The following is an 18599-nucleotide window of genomic DNA, read 5'->3' as shown; positions in this document are numbered from 1 at the left end:
CTCTGGCTTTAGTTGCCCTACCTTGCCCCCTAGTGGGAATGTACCTAGACTGTACCCAAACCATCTCCTCTTTAAAGTCCGCCCACTGTTCAATTACAGTTTTGCCTGCCAATCTTTGATTCTAATTTACCCGGGCCAGATCCGTTCTCGTCCCACTGAAATTGGCCCTCCTCCAATTGAGTATTTTTACTCTAGAGTGGTCCATGTCCTTTTCCATAGCTAATCTAAACCTTATGATACTATGATCGTTGTTCCCTAAATGTTCTCCCACTGACACTTGCTCCACTTGGCCCATCTCATTCCCCAGAACCAGATCCAGCAATGCCTCCTTCCACATTGGGCCGGAAACATACTGGTCAAGAAAGTTCTCCTGAACACACTTCCAAAATTCTTCTACTCCAAATATCCTTCTGTTCCTTTCACCTTCCTGTGCTTATCTAACTTCCCCTTAAATGCGTCTATGCTATTTACCTCAACTACTCCATGTGGTAGCAAGTTCCATATACTAACCATTTTTTGGGTAAAGAAGTTTCTTCTGAATTCCCGATTGGATTTATTAGTGACTCTCTTATATTTATGACCCCTAGATTTGGACTCCCCCACAACTGGAAACATCTTCTCCACGTCTACCCTATCAAAGCCCTTCATAATTTTAAAGCCCTCTATTAGGTCACCCTCAGCCTTCTCTTTTTCTAGAGAAAAGAGCCCCAGCCTGTTCAGTCTTTCCTGATAGTTATAATCTCTCAGTTCTGGTATCATCCTTTTAAATCATTTGTGCACCTTCTCCGGTGCCTCTATATCATTTTAGTAATATGGATACTAGAACCGTGCAGCACAGAAGGAGGCTATTCAGCCCATCATGTCTGCATCGGCTTTCTGAAAGAACTATTCCACTTAGTCCCTGTCCCCGTATCTGGTCATTATCACATTGCTGTTTGTGGGATCTTGCTATGCGCAAATTGTCTACCAGGTTTCCTACAGTGACTACATCTTGAGGTCGTGAAAGGCGCTATATAAATGCAAGTCTTTATTTGTTTCTGATTTTTGTCTCCTCTCTAGCCCAGGAGTGCTAGCAAAAAGGGTAACACTGGGTCAATTGAAATTTTCAAGACTGAGGTCCATAGATATTCGTTGGGTCGTTTTATTCATTTCTCCCTCATGTTTTTATCTAGCTTCCCCTTAAATGCATCTATGCTATTTGCCTCAACTACTCCTTGTGGTAGTGAGTTGCACATTCTAAGCACTCTCTGGGTAAAGAAGTTTCTCCTGAATTCCCTATTGGATTTATTAGTGTCTGCCTTATATTTATGGCCCCTAGTTCTGGTCTCCCCCGCAAGTGGAAACATTTTCTCTACATCTACCCGATCAAACCCTTTCATAATCTTAAAGACCTCTATAGGAACATAGGAACAGGAGTAGGCCATCCAGCCCGTCGAGCCTGTTCCACCATTCAATTAGATCCATACCTCAACTCCATTTACCTGCCTTTGCTCCATGTCCCTTAATACCCTTACCTAACAAAAATCTATCGATCTCAGTCTTGAAAATTTCAATTGTCCCAGCCTTTTGAGGGAGAGTGCTTCCTGATTTCACTACTAAATGACCTAGCTCTGACTTTAAGATTGTGTCCCTTTGTCCTGGATTCTCCCACCAGAGGAAATAGTTTATGTGTATTCACCCTACGAATCGCTTTATCATTTTAAACATCTCGATTAGGTCTCCCCTCAACCTCCTATACTCAAGGGAATACAAACCAAGTTTATGCAACCTGTTTAAACCTTTAAGCTCTGGAATCATTCTGGTGAATCTGCGCTGTACCCCCCTCCAAGGCCAATATATCTTTCCTGAGGTTCAGTGCCCAAAACTGAATGCAGCACTCCCTGGGCGAGCACCAGGGAGAGCTAACTCTTGGTCTGACCCAACTAACTGTGACTCTTAATGTGTTCTGAACTGGCTGAACAAGCCACTCGGTGACAAAAAAAAGTACTTCAAGCCGACTTAGGATTGGGCAATAATTCCAACCTTGCCAGCATCACCCACATTCTGAGCAGAAATTTTAAAAATGAATGCAAGCTGTTGTTATTTCTGAACAATCACCTGCATTTAAAAAATATACATTTACACGTATCTCATTAATTATTTGACTGGTAGATTTTTGCATCAACCAGAATTTATGTGGAGACTTTGTGGGTCTAAAGCAGTCTCTGAATCTGTGACAATTTCCTCAGGTTGCCAGGTCTGGATAGGAAGACATGTTGTGAAAGAAAGTCTGATATTGAAAAAATAAGTGTCAAACACAAAATGCTTAAATATAACAAGGGTGCGAATATACTTTAAATTGAATTTAAACCAAAAGCAAAATGAGTTAATCTCACTTTAAATAATTTAGACTGGACAGATATGTATAAACTCCAGTTAAAACAGTTCAATAACTTTGCATTTATAATAAAAATAGTAATAATAAATTTAAAACATAAAACTTACAGGTTGCTTTAATTATGCCACGCACAAAGATGACGCCTCCATTCTGTTCATAGTAACCCCCCCCACCCCCCCCCCCAAAAAAAAATCTTTTAATTGTAAACTTTATTCTTTTTTTGCTTGTAAAATAAGAACTTCATAATTTCTGGCTATTTCCCTATAGATATATATGTTTTTTAAAATTAAATATAAGTGAATAGAATGATTGCTGCCCCTCACAAAGATGGCGGCCGGCGGCCTACGGCCTGCGATTTGCGCGTCGATCGATCGGGTTCCACGCCGGTCGCCAGGGTAACGGAGCCAGTAACCGGGGAGGCAGCCAATGAGGGCGCGGGTTGTTGCGAGGTGCGCTCCCTGTGAGGGAGGACATGTCTGACTCAGGCAGGACCTGGGAGCTGAATATTCATCAATTTAAGGCTTGACTCCCTGCAGCAGCATTATCATCATCCACAGGCTGTGTAGCAATGTGAGTATAGCACTTTTAATCAAACTTGGGGGGGGAAAAAAAAAAGCACAATTTACTTTTTTGACGTTTATTTAATTTTTTAAAAAATGTCTGTTTTAATTGGAATTGTCAGTTGGGAGGCATTATGGGGTTTGCCCACCTCTTTATTACTGACCAGTCCAAACTCAAAGATTTATTCATTTCATTTGTGCATGCATCTTCTCTGAAAGGCTACTTGATGCGTGACCCCAGATAATGAATGTCAGTGGGATATTTGGCCATGAAGGGCATCACAGTTAAGCCTGATCATGTCCTTGTCTGTTTTGCACGCACACATCAGGAGTGGACACTCTTGGCTGATTTTCCCCCTTGCCCAGGGGTGCTGAAATTGTAGCATCCTAGTGGATGGTCTGGCTCAGATTGGTTAACTCAGCATAGACCTGTCTCAACCTGTCTGCAGCCTTTGATACGGTTGACCACATCATCCTCCTCCAGTGCCTCTGTTGTCCAGCTGGGTGGGACTGCCCTCGCCTGGTCCCAGCCGTAGCCAGAGAAGCACCTGCAATGGATCTCTTCCCGCTCCCGCACAGTTACCTCTGGAGTCCCCCAAAGATCTATCCTTGGCCCTCTCCTATTTGTCACCTATATGCTACCCCTCGGTGACATCATCCGAAAACACGACGTCAGGTTCCACATGTACGCTCACGAAACCCAGCTCTACCTCTCCACCACCTCTCTCGACCCCTCCACCGCCTCTGATTTGTCACCCTGCTTGTCCGATATCAAGTATTGGGTGAGCAGAAATTTCTTCCAACTAAATATTGGGAGAACCAAAGCCATTGTCTTCGGTCCCTGCCACAACCTCTGTTCCCTAGCCACTGACTCCATCCCTCTCCTTGCCAACTGCCTGAGGCTGAACCAGACCTTTCACAACCTTGGCGTCCTATTTGACCCTGTGATGAGCTTTCGACCCCATAATCTGCTCCATCACTAAGACCGCCTACTTCCACCTCCATAACATCGCCTATCTCTGCCCTGCCACAGCTCATCTGCTGACGAAGCCCTCGTCCATGCCTTTGTTACCTCTAGACTCGTCTACTCCAATTCTCTCAAGGCCAGCCTCCCACCTTACCCCTTCTGTAAACTTGAGCTCATCCAAAGCTCTGCTGCCCGTATCCTAACTTGCACCAAATCCCGTTCAACCATCACTCCTGTGCTTGCTGACTTACATTGGCTTCTGGTCTGGCAACACCTCAGTTTTAAAAATTCTCATTCCTTGCTTTCAAATTCATATGTGGCCTCCCCCCTCCCTATCTCTGTAATCTCCTCCGGCCCTGCCACCCTCCAAGATCTCTGCGCTACTTCCAATTCTGGCCTATTGCATATCCCCAAATTTTATCGCTCCACCGTTGGCAGCTGTCTAGGCCCCAAGCTCTGGAATTCCCTCCCTAAACCTTTTTTTTTATTCCTTCGTGCAATGTGGGCATCGCTGGCATTTATTGCCCTTGAGAAGGTGGTAGTGAGCCGCCTTCTTGAACCGCTGCAGTCCGTGTGATGAAGGTTCTCCCACAGTGCTGCTAGGTAGGGAGTTCCAGGATCTTGACCCAGCGACGATGAAGGAACAGCCGATATATTTCCAAGTCAGGATGGTGTGTGACTTGGAGGGGGAACGTGCAGGTGGTGTTGTTCCCATGTGCCTGCTGCCCTTGTCCTTCTAGGTGGCAGAGGTCACGGGTTTGGGGGGTGCTGTCGAAGAAGCCTTGGCAAGTTGCTGCAGTGCATCCTGTGGATGGTACACACTGTAGCCACAGTGCACCGGTGGTGAAGGGAATGAATGTTTAAGGTGGTGGATGGGGTGCCAATCAGGCAGGCTGCTTTGTCCTGGATGATGTCGAGCTTCTTGAGTGTTGTTGGAGCTGCACTCATCCAGGCAAGTGGAGAGTATTCAGTTACACTCCTGACTTGTGCCTTGTAGTTGGTGGAAAGGCTTTGTGGAGTCAGGAGGTGAGTCACTCGCCGCAGAATACCCAGCCTCTGACCTGCTCTTGTAGCCACAGTATTTATGTGGCTGGTCCGGTTAAGTTTCTGGTCAATGGTGACCTCCAGGATGTTGATGGTGGGGGATTCGGTGATGGTAATACCGTTGAATGTCAAGGGGAGGTGGTTGGACTCTCTCTTGTTGGAGATGGTCATTGCCTGGCACTTGTCTGGCGCGAATGTTACTTGCCACTTATCAGCCCAAGCCTGGATGTTGTCAAGGTCTTGCTGCATGTGGGCTCGGACTGCTTCGTTATCTGAGGGGTTGCAAATGGAACCCCTTTAAGACGCTCCCTAAAACCTGCCTCTTTGACCAAGCTTTTGGTCACCTGTCCCAATATCTCCAATATGTGACTTGGTGTCAGATTTTGTTTGATAACGCTCCAAGTATTACTCTGTTAAGGCGCGATATAAATGCAAGTTGTTGTTGTGGAACTTTCCTTGGTCCACAAGCCTCAGTCACTCACTGGAGCAACTATTGCTTTTTTCGTTAGATCAGACCATGACGCTTATCAAAGGGACCTTCACCTACTCCAGCGGTGAGGAGTATCATGGGGAATGGAAGGAAGGTAAGTCTTTCTCTCTACAGCTTTTGTTTTTTGGCTCACAAGGCGTGACTCAGGCCGCTTATCCTTTCTCTTTGGATACTTCCTGGCGTTGTTACAGGGGTTACAGCGATGACTGTGCATGTTTATACAGCGCCTTTAGTGTAGTAAATGACCCGAGCCGCTTCACAGGGGAGACACGGGTGAGCAATAATAGAGGAAGGAGAGGTGACCAAAACTCATCGGTGGGTTGGGGTTTGGGTGGGGGGGGGGGGGGGGGGTGGTGATTATTGAAGGCCACGAGAGAAATAGCACGGTGGAGAGGTGTGAGGAGGGGGATCCGGAGAGCGGGCGAAACAACTAAAGGGGAAGGGGAGGGGAGGGGATGCTCATGAAACCAGAGTCAAATGACCCAAAGGCACGGGCTGTGAGGAAGGGTTAGAGGAGACTGCAGAGGTAAGGTGGGGCAAGAATATGTAGTGGAAGAAGAAGACGGCTTGTATTTATATCGTGCCTTTCACAACCTCAGGACATCCCAAAGCGCTTTACAGCCAATGAAGTACTTTCTGAAGTGTAGTCACTGTTGTAATGTAGGAAACGCGGCTGCCAATTTATGACAGCAAGGTCCCACAAACCAATGAATTAAATGACCCGATCATCTATTTTCAAGTGATGTTGGTTGATGGATAAATATTGGCCAGGACACCAGGGAGAGAACTCCCCTGCTTTTCTTCAAGATAGTACCACGGGGATCTTTCAATGTCCACCTGAGCGTTTAACGCCTCATCCAAAAGACAGCACCTCCGACACTGCAGCACTCCCTCAGTACTGCACTGGGAGAGTCAGTCTAGATTTTGTGCTCAAGTCTCTGGAGTGGGACTTGAACCCACAGCCTTCTGACGCAGGCGAGGGAGCTACCCACTGAGCCACGGCTGACATGTAGGGATGCGATAGACAAGGATTTTGACTCTAGTGCGTAATGTGCAATGGATGGTGAAGTGAAACTTTCACACCACGTAGACTTGAACTGAGATACCCTCTAAAGTGGTGCCACTATAACAGTGGCTTTCTGAACCGGATCTAGAGAGAATGTTTTGACAACACCTGGGTGAGGGACTGTTGAGTCTCGGTCGTTAGTGGTGGGCGCAATCTGAGGTGGTGAATTTAGGATGTCACATACAACAACTTGCATTTATATAGCGCCTTTAACGGAGTAAAACGTCCCAAGGTACTTCACAGGAGAGTTCTTAAACAAAATTTGACACCGAGCCACAAGGAGATATTAAGACAGGTGACCAAAAGCTTGGTCAAAGAGGTAGGTTTTAAGGAGCGTCTTAAAGGAAGTAGAGAGAAGCGGAGAGGCTTGGGGAGGGAATTCCGGAGCTTAGGGCCTAGGCAGCTGAAGGCACGGCCGCCAATGGTGGAGCGATGAAAATCAGGATTGCACAAGAGGCCAGAATTGGAGGAGCGCAGTGATTTTGTAGGGCTGGAGGAGGTTACAGCGATGGGGAGTGTGTGAGGCCATGGAGAGATTCGAACACGAAGATGAGAATTTTACAATCGAGGCATTGCAGGACTGGGAACCAATGTAGGTCAGCAAACACGGGGTGATGGGAGAATGGGATTTGGTGCGAGTTTTGGATGAGCTGAAGTTTACGGAAGGTGGAAGATGGAAGGCCAGCCAGGAGAGCATTGGAATAGTCCAGTCTAGAGGTAGCAAAGGCATGGATGAGGATACAATATTAAAATGTACTTATTTAAATTCCTTCTTTTCCCACCTTCTAGTGTTTGGTATCCACATGGTTCAACACTGCCACCAGTAAGTACCAATGTGAACGTGGAGGGGTGAAGGGCATCTTTCCCAGATCCTTGTGCTCGTACCCCCGCTGCCATTGTCTTTGGTTGCTGGCCGGCAGTTCCTTTCCCCCCAACCCCCCCCCCCCCCATCCCCCTTCCTGAAGACGGGGATTTCCTATGTCGGGGTGCAGTTTCCTTGGGAACTAACAACCCTCCTGTACTTCAGCCAAGTGGGTCATTCTCCGCGCGCAAATCTAGATGATGAACGTCGGCAGACCATCTGAGTGGGCGGGGGGATATGGTGGCTGGGGGGTCAGTTGCGACACCTGTTTTGTTTTTTAATCATTCTGGGGATGTGGGTGTCGCTGGCAAGACTAGCATTTATTGCCCATCCCTAGTTGCCCCTTGAGAAGGTGGAGGTGAGCCGCCGCCTTGAACCGCTGCAGTCTGTGTGGTGAAGGTTCTCCCACAGTGCTGTTAGGAAGGGAGTTCCAGGATTTTGACCCAGCGACTATGAAGGAACGGCCGATATATTTCCAAGTCGGGATGGTGTGTGACTTGGAGGGGAACATGCAGGTGATGCTGTTCCCATGTGCCTGCTGTCCTTGTCCTTCTAGGTGGTGGAGGTCTCTGGTTTGGGAGGTGCTGTCGAAGAAGCCTTGGCAAGTTGCTGCAGTACATCCTGTGGATGGAACACACTGCAGCCACGGTGCGCTGGTGGTGGAGGGGGTGAATGTTTAAGGTGGTGGATGGGGTGCCAATCAAGCGGGCTGCTTTGTCCTGGATGGTGTCGAGCTTCTTGAGTGTTGTTGGAGCTGCACTCATCCAGGCAAGTGGAGAGTATTCCATCACACTCCTGACTTGTGCCTTGTAGATGGTGGAAAGGCTTTGGGGAGCCAGAAGGTGAGTCACTCGCTGCAGAATACCCAGCCTCTGACCTGCTCTTGTAGCCACTGTATTTATATGGCTGGTCCAGTTAAGTTTCTGGTCAATGGTGACCCCCAGGATGTTGATGGTGGGGGATTCGGCGATGGTAATGCCGTTGAATGTCATGGGGAGGTGGTTGGACTCTCTCTTGTTGGAGATAGTCATTGCCTGGGACTTGTCTGGCGCGAATGTTACTTGCCACTTATCAGCCCAAGCCTGGATGTTGTCCAGGTCTTGTTGCATGCGGGCACGGACTGCTTCATTATCTGAGGGGTTGCGAATGGAATGGAACACTGTACATTTATCAGCGAACATCCCCATTTCTGACCTTATGATGGAGGGAAGGTCATTGATGAAGCAGCTGAAGATGGTTGGGCCTAGGACACTGCCCTGAAGAACTCCTGCAGCAATGTCCTGGGGCTGAGATGATTGGCCTCCAACAGCCACTACCATCTTCCTTTGTGCTAGGTATGACTCCAGCCACTGGAGAGATTTCCCCCTGATTCCCATTGACTTCAATTTTACTAGGGCTCATTGGTGCCACACTCGGTCAAATGCTGCCTTGATGTCAAGGGCAGTCACTCTCACCTCACCTCTGGAATTTAGCTCTTTTGTCCATGTTTGGACCAAGGCTGTAATGAGGTCTGGAGCCGAGTGGTCCTGGCGGTACCCAAATTGAGCATTGGTGAGCAGGTCATTGGTGAGTAAGTGCCGCTTGATAGCACTGTCAACGGCACCTTCCATCACTTTGCTGATGATTGAGAGTGGACTGATGTGGCGGTAATTGGCTGGATTGGATTTGTCCTGCTTTTTGTGGACAGGACATACCTGGGCAATTTTCCACATTGTCGGCTAGATGCCAGTGTTGTAGCTGTACTGGAACAGCTTGTGCCTTGTAGGTGGTGGAGCTGCTTTGGGGAATCAGGAGGTGAGCCGCTCGCTACAGAATACCCAGCCTCTGACACTGAGGTCGATTTTATAGCACTGCTCACGTGCTTCTCCAGCTAGGATCAGCACGGGGCCCAGGTATCGAACCTGGCCCGGTTCCTGGTCTGCATGTGGCCTTTCACCCCGTGTGTCACCAGGCAAGAACGAACAGAACCGTAGTCTTCTGCAACGTCATTGACGCCGCGGCCTTTTACCCTTCCCTCTCTGCACCAGGTCGGCGACACGGCATCGGGCAGCTGAGGTTCGCCGACGGCAGCAACTACACCGGACAGTTTGAGAACGGCCTGTTCAGCGGCCGCGGGACGCTGCTCTTCTCTGATGGCTCGAGGTAAGCTGGAGTCCGACATGCTTGGGTCCCCTCATCTCTTTTTCTCTCCCTCCCTCCCTCCCATCCCCCAACCCGTTGGTTACAATTTTTGCTGCCAATTATGCCCCAACTCACGCACTACGCCCCAAGCACAAGACTAGGGTACAGCAGTCTGTTTGCTGACCTCTGCCAGGAACGAAAGACCTTGCGCCTTTCATGACCTCAGGACATCCCAAAGCGCTTTACAGCCAATGAAGTACTTTTTTTGAAGTGTAGTCACTGTTGTGATGTAAGGAAGTGCGGCAGCCAATTTGCGCACAGCAAGCTCCCACAAACAGCAATGTGATGATGACCAAATAATCTGTGTTTTAGTGATTTTGGTTGAGGGATAAATATTAACCTGGACATTGGGGCGAACTCCCCTGCTCTTCTTTGAATTAACGGCTGTGGAATCTTTTACGTCCACCTGAGAGGGCAGACGGGTCTCTGTTTAATGTCTCATTCGAAAGACGGATGGAAAATGAATGCACATTCCTTTAATGAAGTGTGTTCCCTATAATCAATGGGTACTTGCTCGGAGTCTGTCGAGACCCAGCCAATATTTGCTTGAGATACACGTCCCTGCGGTATTCAAGGTATTTTCTTCTTGTGTTCTTTCGCCTGGTATGTCTGAATTGGTTGGTCTGTCTAATTGTTCAGGTGACGGCCGTTGTCTGTGCCTGTAGTGCTGTTCCCCTATCACCAGAGGGTGCTGCTGTACCATATAGTGCAGCTTTTGCACAGTAAAGGCTCTACGGATGCATCCTGTCTGTGTGGCCTTGGCCAGTGTGTTACCTCCAAGTGGCATCCCTGCTGTAGGTGCTGAGCCCGTGGGGTACGGTTCCCATGGGCCCGGGGTTCCCTCCAGTACCTCACCTGTGAGTATCGTCAGGTTATTTGGTCGAAAGAGGCATCACAGCTGAGTCCAGTCCTGTCGTCGCCCGCCATTTACACTCTTGCATTTTCAAGTCGATAGTGACCAGGGGCAGGACCCCTAGCCCTTGTTTTTATTTTTGCCCCAGGGACACTGTAGCTCCATACTGGGTGAGACCAGCAGAACCAGCACACTCTGGGAATCAAGCTGAGACGTTGTGGTTTGTATAGCTCAGTTACCAGCTGTCCTTACCAGCTGAGCTGACAGCAGGGGAGAGGGGGGCAAGCACAGTCCTGCTTTTAAGGGGAAAAACTAAAGCCCAATCTGTCAGTGTTAGCTGAGCTGAACGCTGCATTTGTAAGAGCCCGAGAAGGCTGAGGGGTGACCTGATAGAGGCCTTTTAAAATTATGAAGGGGTTTGATAGGGTAGACGTAGAGAAGATGTTTCCACTTATGGGGGAGTCCAAACCAGGGGTCATAAATATAAGAGAGTCACTAATAAATCCAGTAAAGAATTCGGGAGAAACTTCTTTACTCAGAGAGTGGTGAGAATGTGGAACTCGCTACCACAAGGAGTAGTTGAGGTGAATAGTATAGATACATTTAAGGGGAAGCTAAATAAACACATGAGGGAGAAAGGAATAGAAGGTTATGCTGATAGGGTGAGATGAATTCGTGTGGAGCATAAACACCGGAATGTTTCTGTGATGTAAATTCAATGCATTGGTGGAGAAAGGAGGAGGGCTGACGAGGAGGATGAGGCAGCACAGCCTGGCTGTTCGAGCATTGGCGAACTGAAGCAAAAGCAACTGACTGTGGACACTTAGGAAAGGACAGTGATGGAATGGCTCTCCGCCTCTGCAAATACTCAGACGCACTGTTGTGGTTTCTGTCCTCAGCTACGAGGGCGAGTTTGTACAGGGGAAGTTCCAAGGAGTCGGGGTCTTCACTCGATGTGATGGCATGAAGTTTGAAGGAGAGTTCAAAAATGGACGTGTGGAAGGATATGGTAAGGAGTAATCTTCTTACTTAATCTCAAGTACGTTGAGAAATGCTTTCGGAGGGAGGCAATCCAGCCCAGCCTAGTTCAACTCCGCCCAGCCTAGCCCAACTCAGTCTAACCTGACTCAGCTCAGCTCAGCTCAGCTCAGCTCAACCCAACCCAACTCTGCTTAGCCCAGCCCATTTCCATTTGAACTTATTTTTTCTATGGTCTGCACGTTTTGTTCTCTTGTGGTGTGCTGTGGTTGGAGACTGTACCCGACTGTGTCTCTCACTGGGTGAGAATAAATGAAAAAGGCAAGGGCATGGGCTAATCGGGGACATTCAGCATGTCATGGCTGACATTGAATTCCCTGAGGAAATCATAGAGAATCTTTGCCTGTTGATCTCACTAGTGGGCACAGCAATGGTGGTACAATAGAGATTGTGCATTCACCTTGCTATTATGGGGGGCATGGGTGCGTGGGAGGCTGCAAACTAAAATAGAAGGTTAGTTTGTAAGAATATAATGGGTACAAAATACCCCCAATTAAGCTTGGATTGTCCAACCATCCTTGGGCTCAGCCCAGGAGGAGTGAGCCGGACAGTGTGGGTTGGAATAAATCCAATCTGTTTTCTGATAACCCTGCAAGCCAGTGCCCCAGCTGGTAAGGATGGTTCTCCCTCAAGAAGCAAGGGGAAAGCTCAGCTGTGTTCTTTGCTGGTAAGCTGGAGGGTTTTAGCCAGTTAAACTCCAGTAGTATGCCCGCACACGCACCCTTGCACTTCTTAAACCTTGTGCCTGTATCTCTGAGCTTAATGAATCTCTTTTTCTTTCACTCGCTCAGGGCTGCTAACGTTTCCCGATGGCTTGCACGGTCACCCGAGAAATGAGGGCGTCTTTGAGAACAACAGGCTATGCAAACGGGAGAAGTGCCAAGCTGTGATCCAGAGAGCCCAAGCGTCCGCAAAAAGCGCACGCGGTCTGTCCCTCTAACCGTCACGCCGTGCTTAAAATCAATTCAACTGCTCATGGTGTCTGTGTAGGAGACAGACTGGGTTTGCGTTCAGAGCTGTTGAATTCCACCTTGTGGTGATGCTGTGGTTTCACCCCCTCCACCTTCCCCCCCCCCCCCCCCCCTACACCCCCAACCCTAATCAGTATGACAGTTTAGCGGGCAGCACAGCACAGCTGGGAATGAGCGGGATGCAGGTTCCGTTTGCTGGGTTCCCAATCTTAAGCTGCAGTCGCTTGGGAGAGGTGCCGAATGAGGGGGGGGCCCTCCTCCCCCAGGGGAGCAAGGGTGACGGGTACAGCGGAAGGCTCGGTCGGCTGCCTCTGCACGCGGGCTCAGGACGGTCTCGGCTGCAGGCCGGGCCGTCAGGGAAGGGGAGAAATGACTAAAGGCAGATTTCACCTTAAGGCGTCGTTGTCACTTCCCCCCCCCACCCCGAGTTCTTTGAGCCTCCTCTCTGACTCGCTTGGCCTCCCTCCCACGGGTTGCACCCGAGAGGCTCCAGAGCCCAGGAGTAGCGGCCTCTGACAGCTTGGTTGGGTCGTTATTCTGCCTTCTGCGTTGCTGCAGAATAATTCCGTGAGCTCTGGTTGATTTTTTTTTAAATTTCCTCCCCCCCCCCCCACCAAAACAAAAGTTGAGTCTGCCACGAATCATTGACGTTATTGCATCATCAGAGGTGTTCAAAATCACAAAGGGTTTGGATAGAGTAAATAAGGAGAAACTGTTTCCACTGGCAGGAGGGTCGGTAACCAGAGGACACAGATTTAAGACAATTGGCAAAAGAACCAGAGGGGAGATGAGGAGAAAAAAAACTTACGCAGCGAGTTGTTCTGATCTGGAATGCGCTGCCTGAAAGGGCGGTGGAAGCAGATTCAATAATAACTTTCAAAAGGGAATTGGATAAATACTTGAAGGGGGGGGGGAAATATATGTGCAGGGCTATGGGGAAAGAGCAGGAGGGAGTGGGTCTAATTGGATAGCTCTTTCAAAGAACCAGCACAGGCAAGATGGGCCGAATGACCTCCTGCTGAGCTGTAAGATTCTATGATCCCCTCACGATAGCAGGTTGGGGTTCAGCCCATTTAATCCTGTCATTCCAGGATCTTCCCAACCCCCTCCCTCACTCTCTTCCCGATACAGCAGGAGAATGTCCAAGCGTTTGGTCTCTGTGGGCTGAGTAGGTGTGTACCTGGGGGGCAAGAGGTAAAGTTTAAATCTGTTCCCGTCACTGTGGACATGTTTGGAGTTGGTGATGCTTGCAGCTCTGATTATTCTGATTTAGGATTTATCCACTGAGAGCGGCCCGTTCCAAAAGTCCAGCCTCCTGACGTATCCAATGGGAACAAACCATCCAGTTAGGAACATGGAACAAATTCCCCAGGGCTGGTGGGCAACACATGGCCCAGGAGCTACGGTTCGGGCACCCCTGCACTATGGCATCCAGCTGTTGCTTAGAAGAGCCCAGCGTCCAGACCTCACCCACTCTTCCTCCCAGCTCATTCCAGCTGTTGATTTTTTTTCCCCCCGCCCCGGTATAAATTCATACTACCTGGCTTCTGCCTGCTAAACGTGCCCTTCACAACCCCGACCCTGTGTTTACTCTTGTTCTGCTGCCCTGGGGTTTCTGAAAGTATTGCAGCGGTATCTGGGACCATCCGGTCAATGAGCACATCTTGTCGTGGGTGATGCTTTCCTTGCTTGCAGTTCCTTTATTTCCCCCCCCCCCCCCCCCCCCATAGTTTTGTTGCTACGAACCCAACGCATGACCCTCGGTCCGCTCAGCATCTCTCCCCGGCCGCCCAGATAGAACTCACCCCTTCTCCACTTTAAAGATACCGCACCTCAGACCGAACGTTAGACCCTGGTCCCGCCCGGAGCCTTGGTCCTCTGGGTCACCACTGACTATTTATTATTCCAGCACCGGTATAATTACCAAGAACCGTATGTACGTTCGACACCGCTCGCTGGGGCGGAGAGACTGCCCTGCGCGGTGTAAGATACTCTAACGGTTTGGTCTCGCCGAGATCGAGTGTCGCCTCCGGGGTTTGTTTTCCGATTTTTGTCACAGGGTTAGAGCGATGCCTTAAAGCAGCCGGCTGATCGAGCAGAGCCCCGTGTTGTATTCCTGTTGGAGCTCACCGTATCGTCCATCCAGAATCGCCGTTTACCCCTGGACCGTCCAGGGTTTTCAACGGTGTAAGAATAATGAACGAGGCGAAATTGGAAGGAAAGTCTTCATTATTTCTCGGGTCTGATGCGTTTCCCCCCCAACCCCCACCAAGGCCTGAAACGCTAACCGATCTTTCTCTTTGAGGTTTGGCTGACCATCTGTGCACTTCCTGTGTTTTATTTAACTGTGTGTGTATATAGTGATTTAACTGGTCATTTCTAATCTGCTATATCAATTTTTTTTTTTTAAATTGCCTTAATTACCATTGCGGGATGTCGATTCGTATGGTGCCGTAGTCTAGACGATGCTGGCCTGGACTATAGAAGCTGCGTTTACGAAGTGACCTACATCACTTGCGATAGAACGATGCGGTAAATTGAGCAGGCTGACATAACCCCTCCCCCCAGCTCTCGTACTGAGTCCCTCAGCTTGACTGCACTGTTTGGGGAGTAAGGCACAGGACAGAGGCTGGGTGCTTAGTCCCCTTCACCTCCCCTCCATTCCATCCATTCTCCAGCTCGTGCCTAGCGGAGAAAGGAGAACTCATCCCCTCCCCCACCACCATACTTCTCCATTAGAGTGTGGAGAGAGTCTTATGGTCAGCCTGGGAGTGACAGGGGTGGGGAGGGGAGGGGGGAAATGAGGGAGGGGCAATATCAGTGGAGACAAAAGGAAGTCAAATGCCTTAATTATGAGAATAATAACTGCTCGTGATTTTTTCAATGGGTTTGGTTGTGCGTGTGAGTGAGAGATGGAAATCAGAAGGTAGTCGTGCATCTCACGAATGTAAAAGCAGCCGGACTCTTCCCTTGGGAGCAGGGCGGTTTGAAATGTGAATTTAAAAGAACTGAAATTAGAAAAGCGATTGTCTGCTTCTTAATTTCAAAAAAACTTTGTTTTTGCTGCTGCCCTTTTTTTGTTGTGCCTTTTCGCCGTTCGATGCAGGGAAGCTGAAAACTGGGAATGAAGGCGAGGGATTAGATCGATTTCTCTCAGAAAATAACATTTTGGGGACACGGTGTATATGAGTAATTTGAGGCATGACATGTGGTAAGGGTAACAGGCTCGGGAGGAACAGGTGACTTTGGACCTATGGTTCCCAAAGCTCTCCACCACTGGGGGTTTTCCTCGCCTCATGTCTGGGTCTGTTGTAGACTCATCATAGCGATCAGTCTCTATCAATGTCAACAACTCCATTATCATTGTACCATGCGACTACCAGGGTGGTAGAAGGCGAACTAGATGGACCTTGGTCTATTTTCATCCAGCAACTCCTATGAATATTAGACATGTGACCTATTTATTATTGTAATGGAAAATGGAGCCAGTGGAATGGTTACAAGACGATCTCCGAGTTGACTCCCCAAACCGTACCGGTTTAATGTCCCCTGAAGCCCTTGCATCCTTTTCAGTTAATGGTAGCTGCATGTCCGTTGTTTATTTCGATCTCTGGTTTGATCCATGCTCTGTCTCCGAGTCTAGGCTGGCCCAGCTGTTGGGCTGCTGCAATTGGCCTCAGGACCTTTTTCGGGCTTGAGATGGTTCTTAACCCTTGGTCACTATCCAGTGCCCCTCTCTTTTCTCCTCCCCACCCCCACTCGCCAACCAAGGCCCCTTCTGCCCTCTCAGGTGAATGTAAAAGATCCCATGGTACTATTTGAAGAAGAGCAGGGGGAGTTCTTCCCGGTGTCCTGGGGCCAATATTTATCCCTCAACCAACATCACTAAAAACAGATTATCTGGTCATTTATCTCATTGCTGTTTGTGGGATCTTGCTGTGCGCAAATTGGATGCCACGTGTCCTACATTACAACATTGACTGCACATCAAAAAGTAGTTCATAGTTCATTGGCTGTAAAGCATTTTGGAACGTCCTGAGGTCACGAAAGGCGCTATAAAAATGAAGTGTTTTTTTTAAACAGATCCTGCCAGACCTGCTGTGTATGTCCAGCATTTTATAACTAGTTCACTACTCTCGTTTGCAGAAAACATAACATGAATGATTTGTGACACAACCCACAGCTTGAGCCCCCACCCCTCTGGCTAATTTGGGAACACCTCACCCTTTCAGTATTGGCCAAGTCTTCACCTTTCTTGAAACTTTCCCGGGGGTCAGAAAACCTTCTAATGGGACCATTAGAATTGCTGTCACAATTTGTAATGGACAGTGCAGCCTTTATTCGTGTGCTTTTTTTTTGTTTTCCCTTCTAAAAGGGCTGGACTCTTAACCTTTTTTTAAAAAAAAAATAAATGGTCGCAGTTCTTGCTTTGGGGCGAGGGGGTCCCTAGTCTATTGTAAAAACAGGCAGGAAGGCTTTTAGCCATAACTGTCCAAAAAATTAATCGAAATGTAGGTTGAGGTGAAACATGGTGCTTTCTCATTACTTGACGATTTACTTTCATGCCTTCAGTATCCATGAGGAGTCGGTGGGTTTTCTTGCACATATTTAACTGATGAGAGATATCTACAAAAAAAAACTGGAAATGTATTAACTTCACATTCTTACATGTGCTGCCTTTCTTTCAAGTCTTATTTTTCAAGTGCAATTAAATATCTGTTGTAATTACGAACTGGTTTGTTCAAATAACGCAATAAATGTGGACTCAATTACTGCTTATTTTCTCTGTCAATTTCATTTTTCTTTCCTGCTTGTAAACTTTCCCCTCGGCGGGTGAGGGACGTTGGGTGTCTGGCGATGGCCCGATTTAAGTGGCATTCTCGCCTCAGTCAGAAGGTTGTGGGTTCGAGTCCCGTGCCCGAGGCCTGGGCACGTGATCTAGGCTGACGCTCCCAGTGTAGTACTGAGGGAGCGCTGCACTGTTGGAGGTGCCATCTTTTGGATGAGGCGCTATAGAAATGCAAATCTTTCTTTTTGCTGTTGGCTGTTCAGTTGTGTGAACTCACCCAAGCTCCTAGGAAGTGCAGACAGTGAAGTTGTGTAAGTGTGATTTTCTTTTTTAAAAAAAAAAAGAACTGGCCAACATTCCTCCCTCAACCAGCACCATCAAAAGATATATTAATTGGTGATCATTACCATTTGTGGGATTTTTCCGTGCGCTAAATGGATGTCGTGGCTGCCTACATGAATCATTGCACTAGAGTAATTCATTTTATGACTTGCAACGTATATGTTAAGTGGTAGGTGGTTTGTAATTTGAGAGGGATAAGGTGCTATATAAAATGTAAGTCTTCCACTGCTGGGGAATTGAACATTTCCCCATTTCCCTCCTTTTGTGTTGATACTAGTTTTGGGGGGGGGAGGTGGGGGGAGAACTGGAGTCTTGTGCCCCGAGGGGGTGGGTCAAGGGTTTGTGCATGGCTTTCTCTCTCCCATGGGGGGGGGGGGGGGGGGTGGCAAGCTGAGGGCAGACTGCTGTGGGTACAGAATCATGCAGTAGCAAGTACAGTGGTGTAGTGGTTATGTTACTGGACTAGTATTTCAGGGAATGTGACTACAAATCCCATCATAGCCATCTTATTTCCATATTTAAAAAAAATCTCAAATGGCTCTCAGTAAAAGTGACCATGAAGCTGTTGAATTGGGGTTAGAAAAAACCCACCTGGTTCATTAATGTGCATTAGGGAAGGAAACCTGCTGTCCTTACCCGGTCTGGCCAGTCCCACACCAACGTGGTTGACTTAACTGGTGGCTTAGCAAGCCACTCGTTATAGTCAAGAAGGCCCACCACCAACTTCTCCAGGGTAACTAGCGATGGGTAATAAATGCCAGCCTTGCCAGTGATGCCCATGTCCTGAGTGAATGAATAATAATAAAAAGCTTTCAAGACAGAGATGGATAGATTTTTTTTGTTAGGTGAGGGTATCGAGGCATATGGAGCAAAGGCGGGTAAATGGAGTTGAAGTACAGGTCAGCCACAATCTAATAAATGACTGAATGGTTTCCTGGTCCTATGTTCCCAATCCAAGGGGCTGCAGGAATTAACACCTGGAGGGTACCCCAGAGGGCAGGCAGTGTCTGTGGAACTATCAGCACTGGGGAGGGAGAGGAAAGAAATCGTAACAAAATA

At 48.3% G+C, this 18599-nt stretch overlaps 1 protein-coding gene across 3 annotated transcripts; it reads left to right on the top strand.

Moving 5' to 3' along the window:
- The first annotated feature begins 2740 nt into the window (after nt 1–2740).
- On the top strand, nt 2741–17181 carry morn4 (MORN repeat containing 4). Of its 3 annotated transcripts, XM_068002036.1 has the most exons (6): nt 2744–2947; nt 5458–5532; nt 7294–7327; nt 9394–9508; nt 11300–11409; nt 12230–17181. In XM_068002036.1, exons 2-6 carry the CDS (start codon nt 5515–5517, stop codon nt 12376–12378), a joined length of 426 nt encoding a protein of 141 aa, XP_067858137.1. In that variant the 5' UTR covers nt 2744–2947; nt 5458–5514; the 3' UTR covers nt 12379–17181. The 3 variants fall into 3 exon arrangements, with proteins under 3 accessions (XP_067858138.1, XP_067858137.1, XP_067858136.1); XM_068002037.1 differs by lacking the exon at nt 9394–9508 and having other exon boundaries at nt 2741–2947; XM_068002035.1 differs by lacking the exon at nt 7294–7327 and having other exon boundaries at nt 2748–2947.
- Nucleotides 17182–18599: the final 1418 nt, after the last annotated feature.

Source organism: Heptranchias perlo, chromosome 21 (assembly GCF_035084215.1).
Source record: "Heptranchias perlo isolate sHepPer1 chromosome 21, sHepPer1.hap1, whole genome shotgun sequence".
NCBI classification, from domain to species: Eukaryota; Metazoa; Chordata; class Chondrichthyes; order Hexanchiformes; family Hexanchidae; genus Heptranchias; species Heptranchias perlo.
The sequence above is the reverse complement of the archived record's forward strand: the minus strand, read 5'-3'. Positions and strand labels throughout refer to the sequence as shown.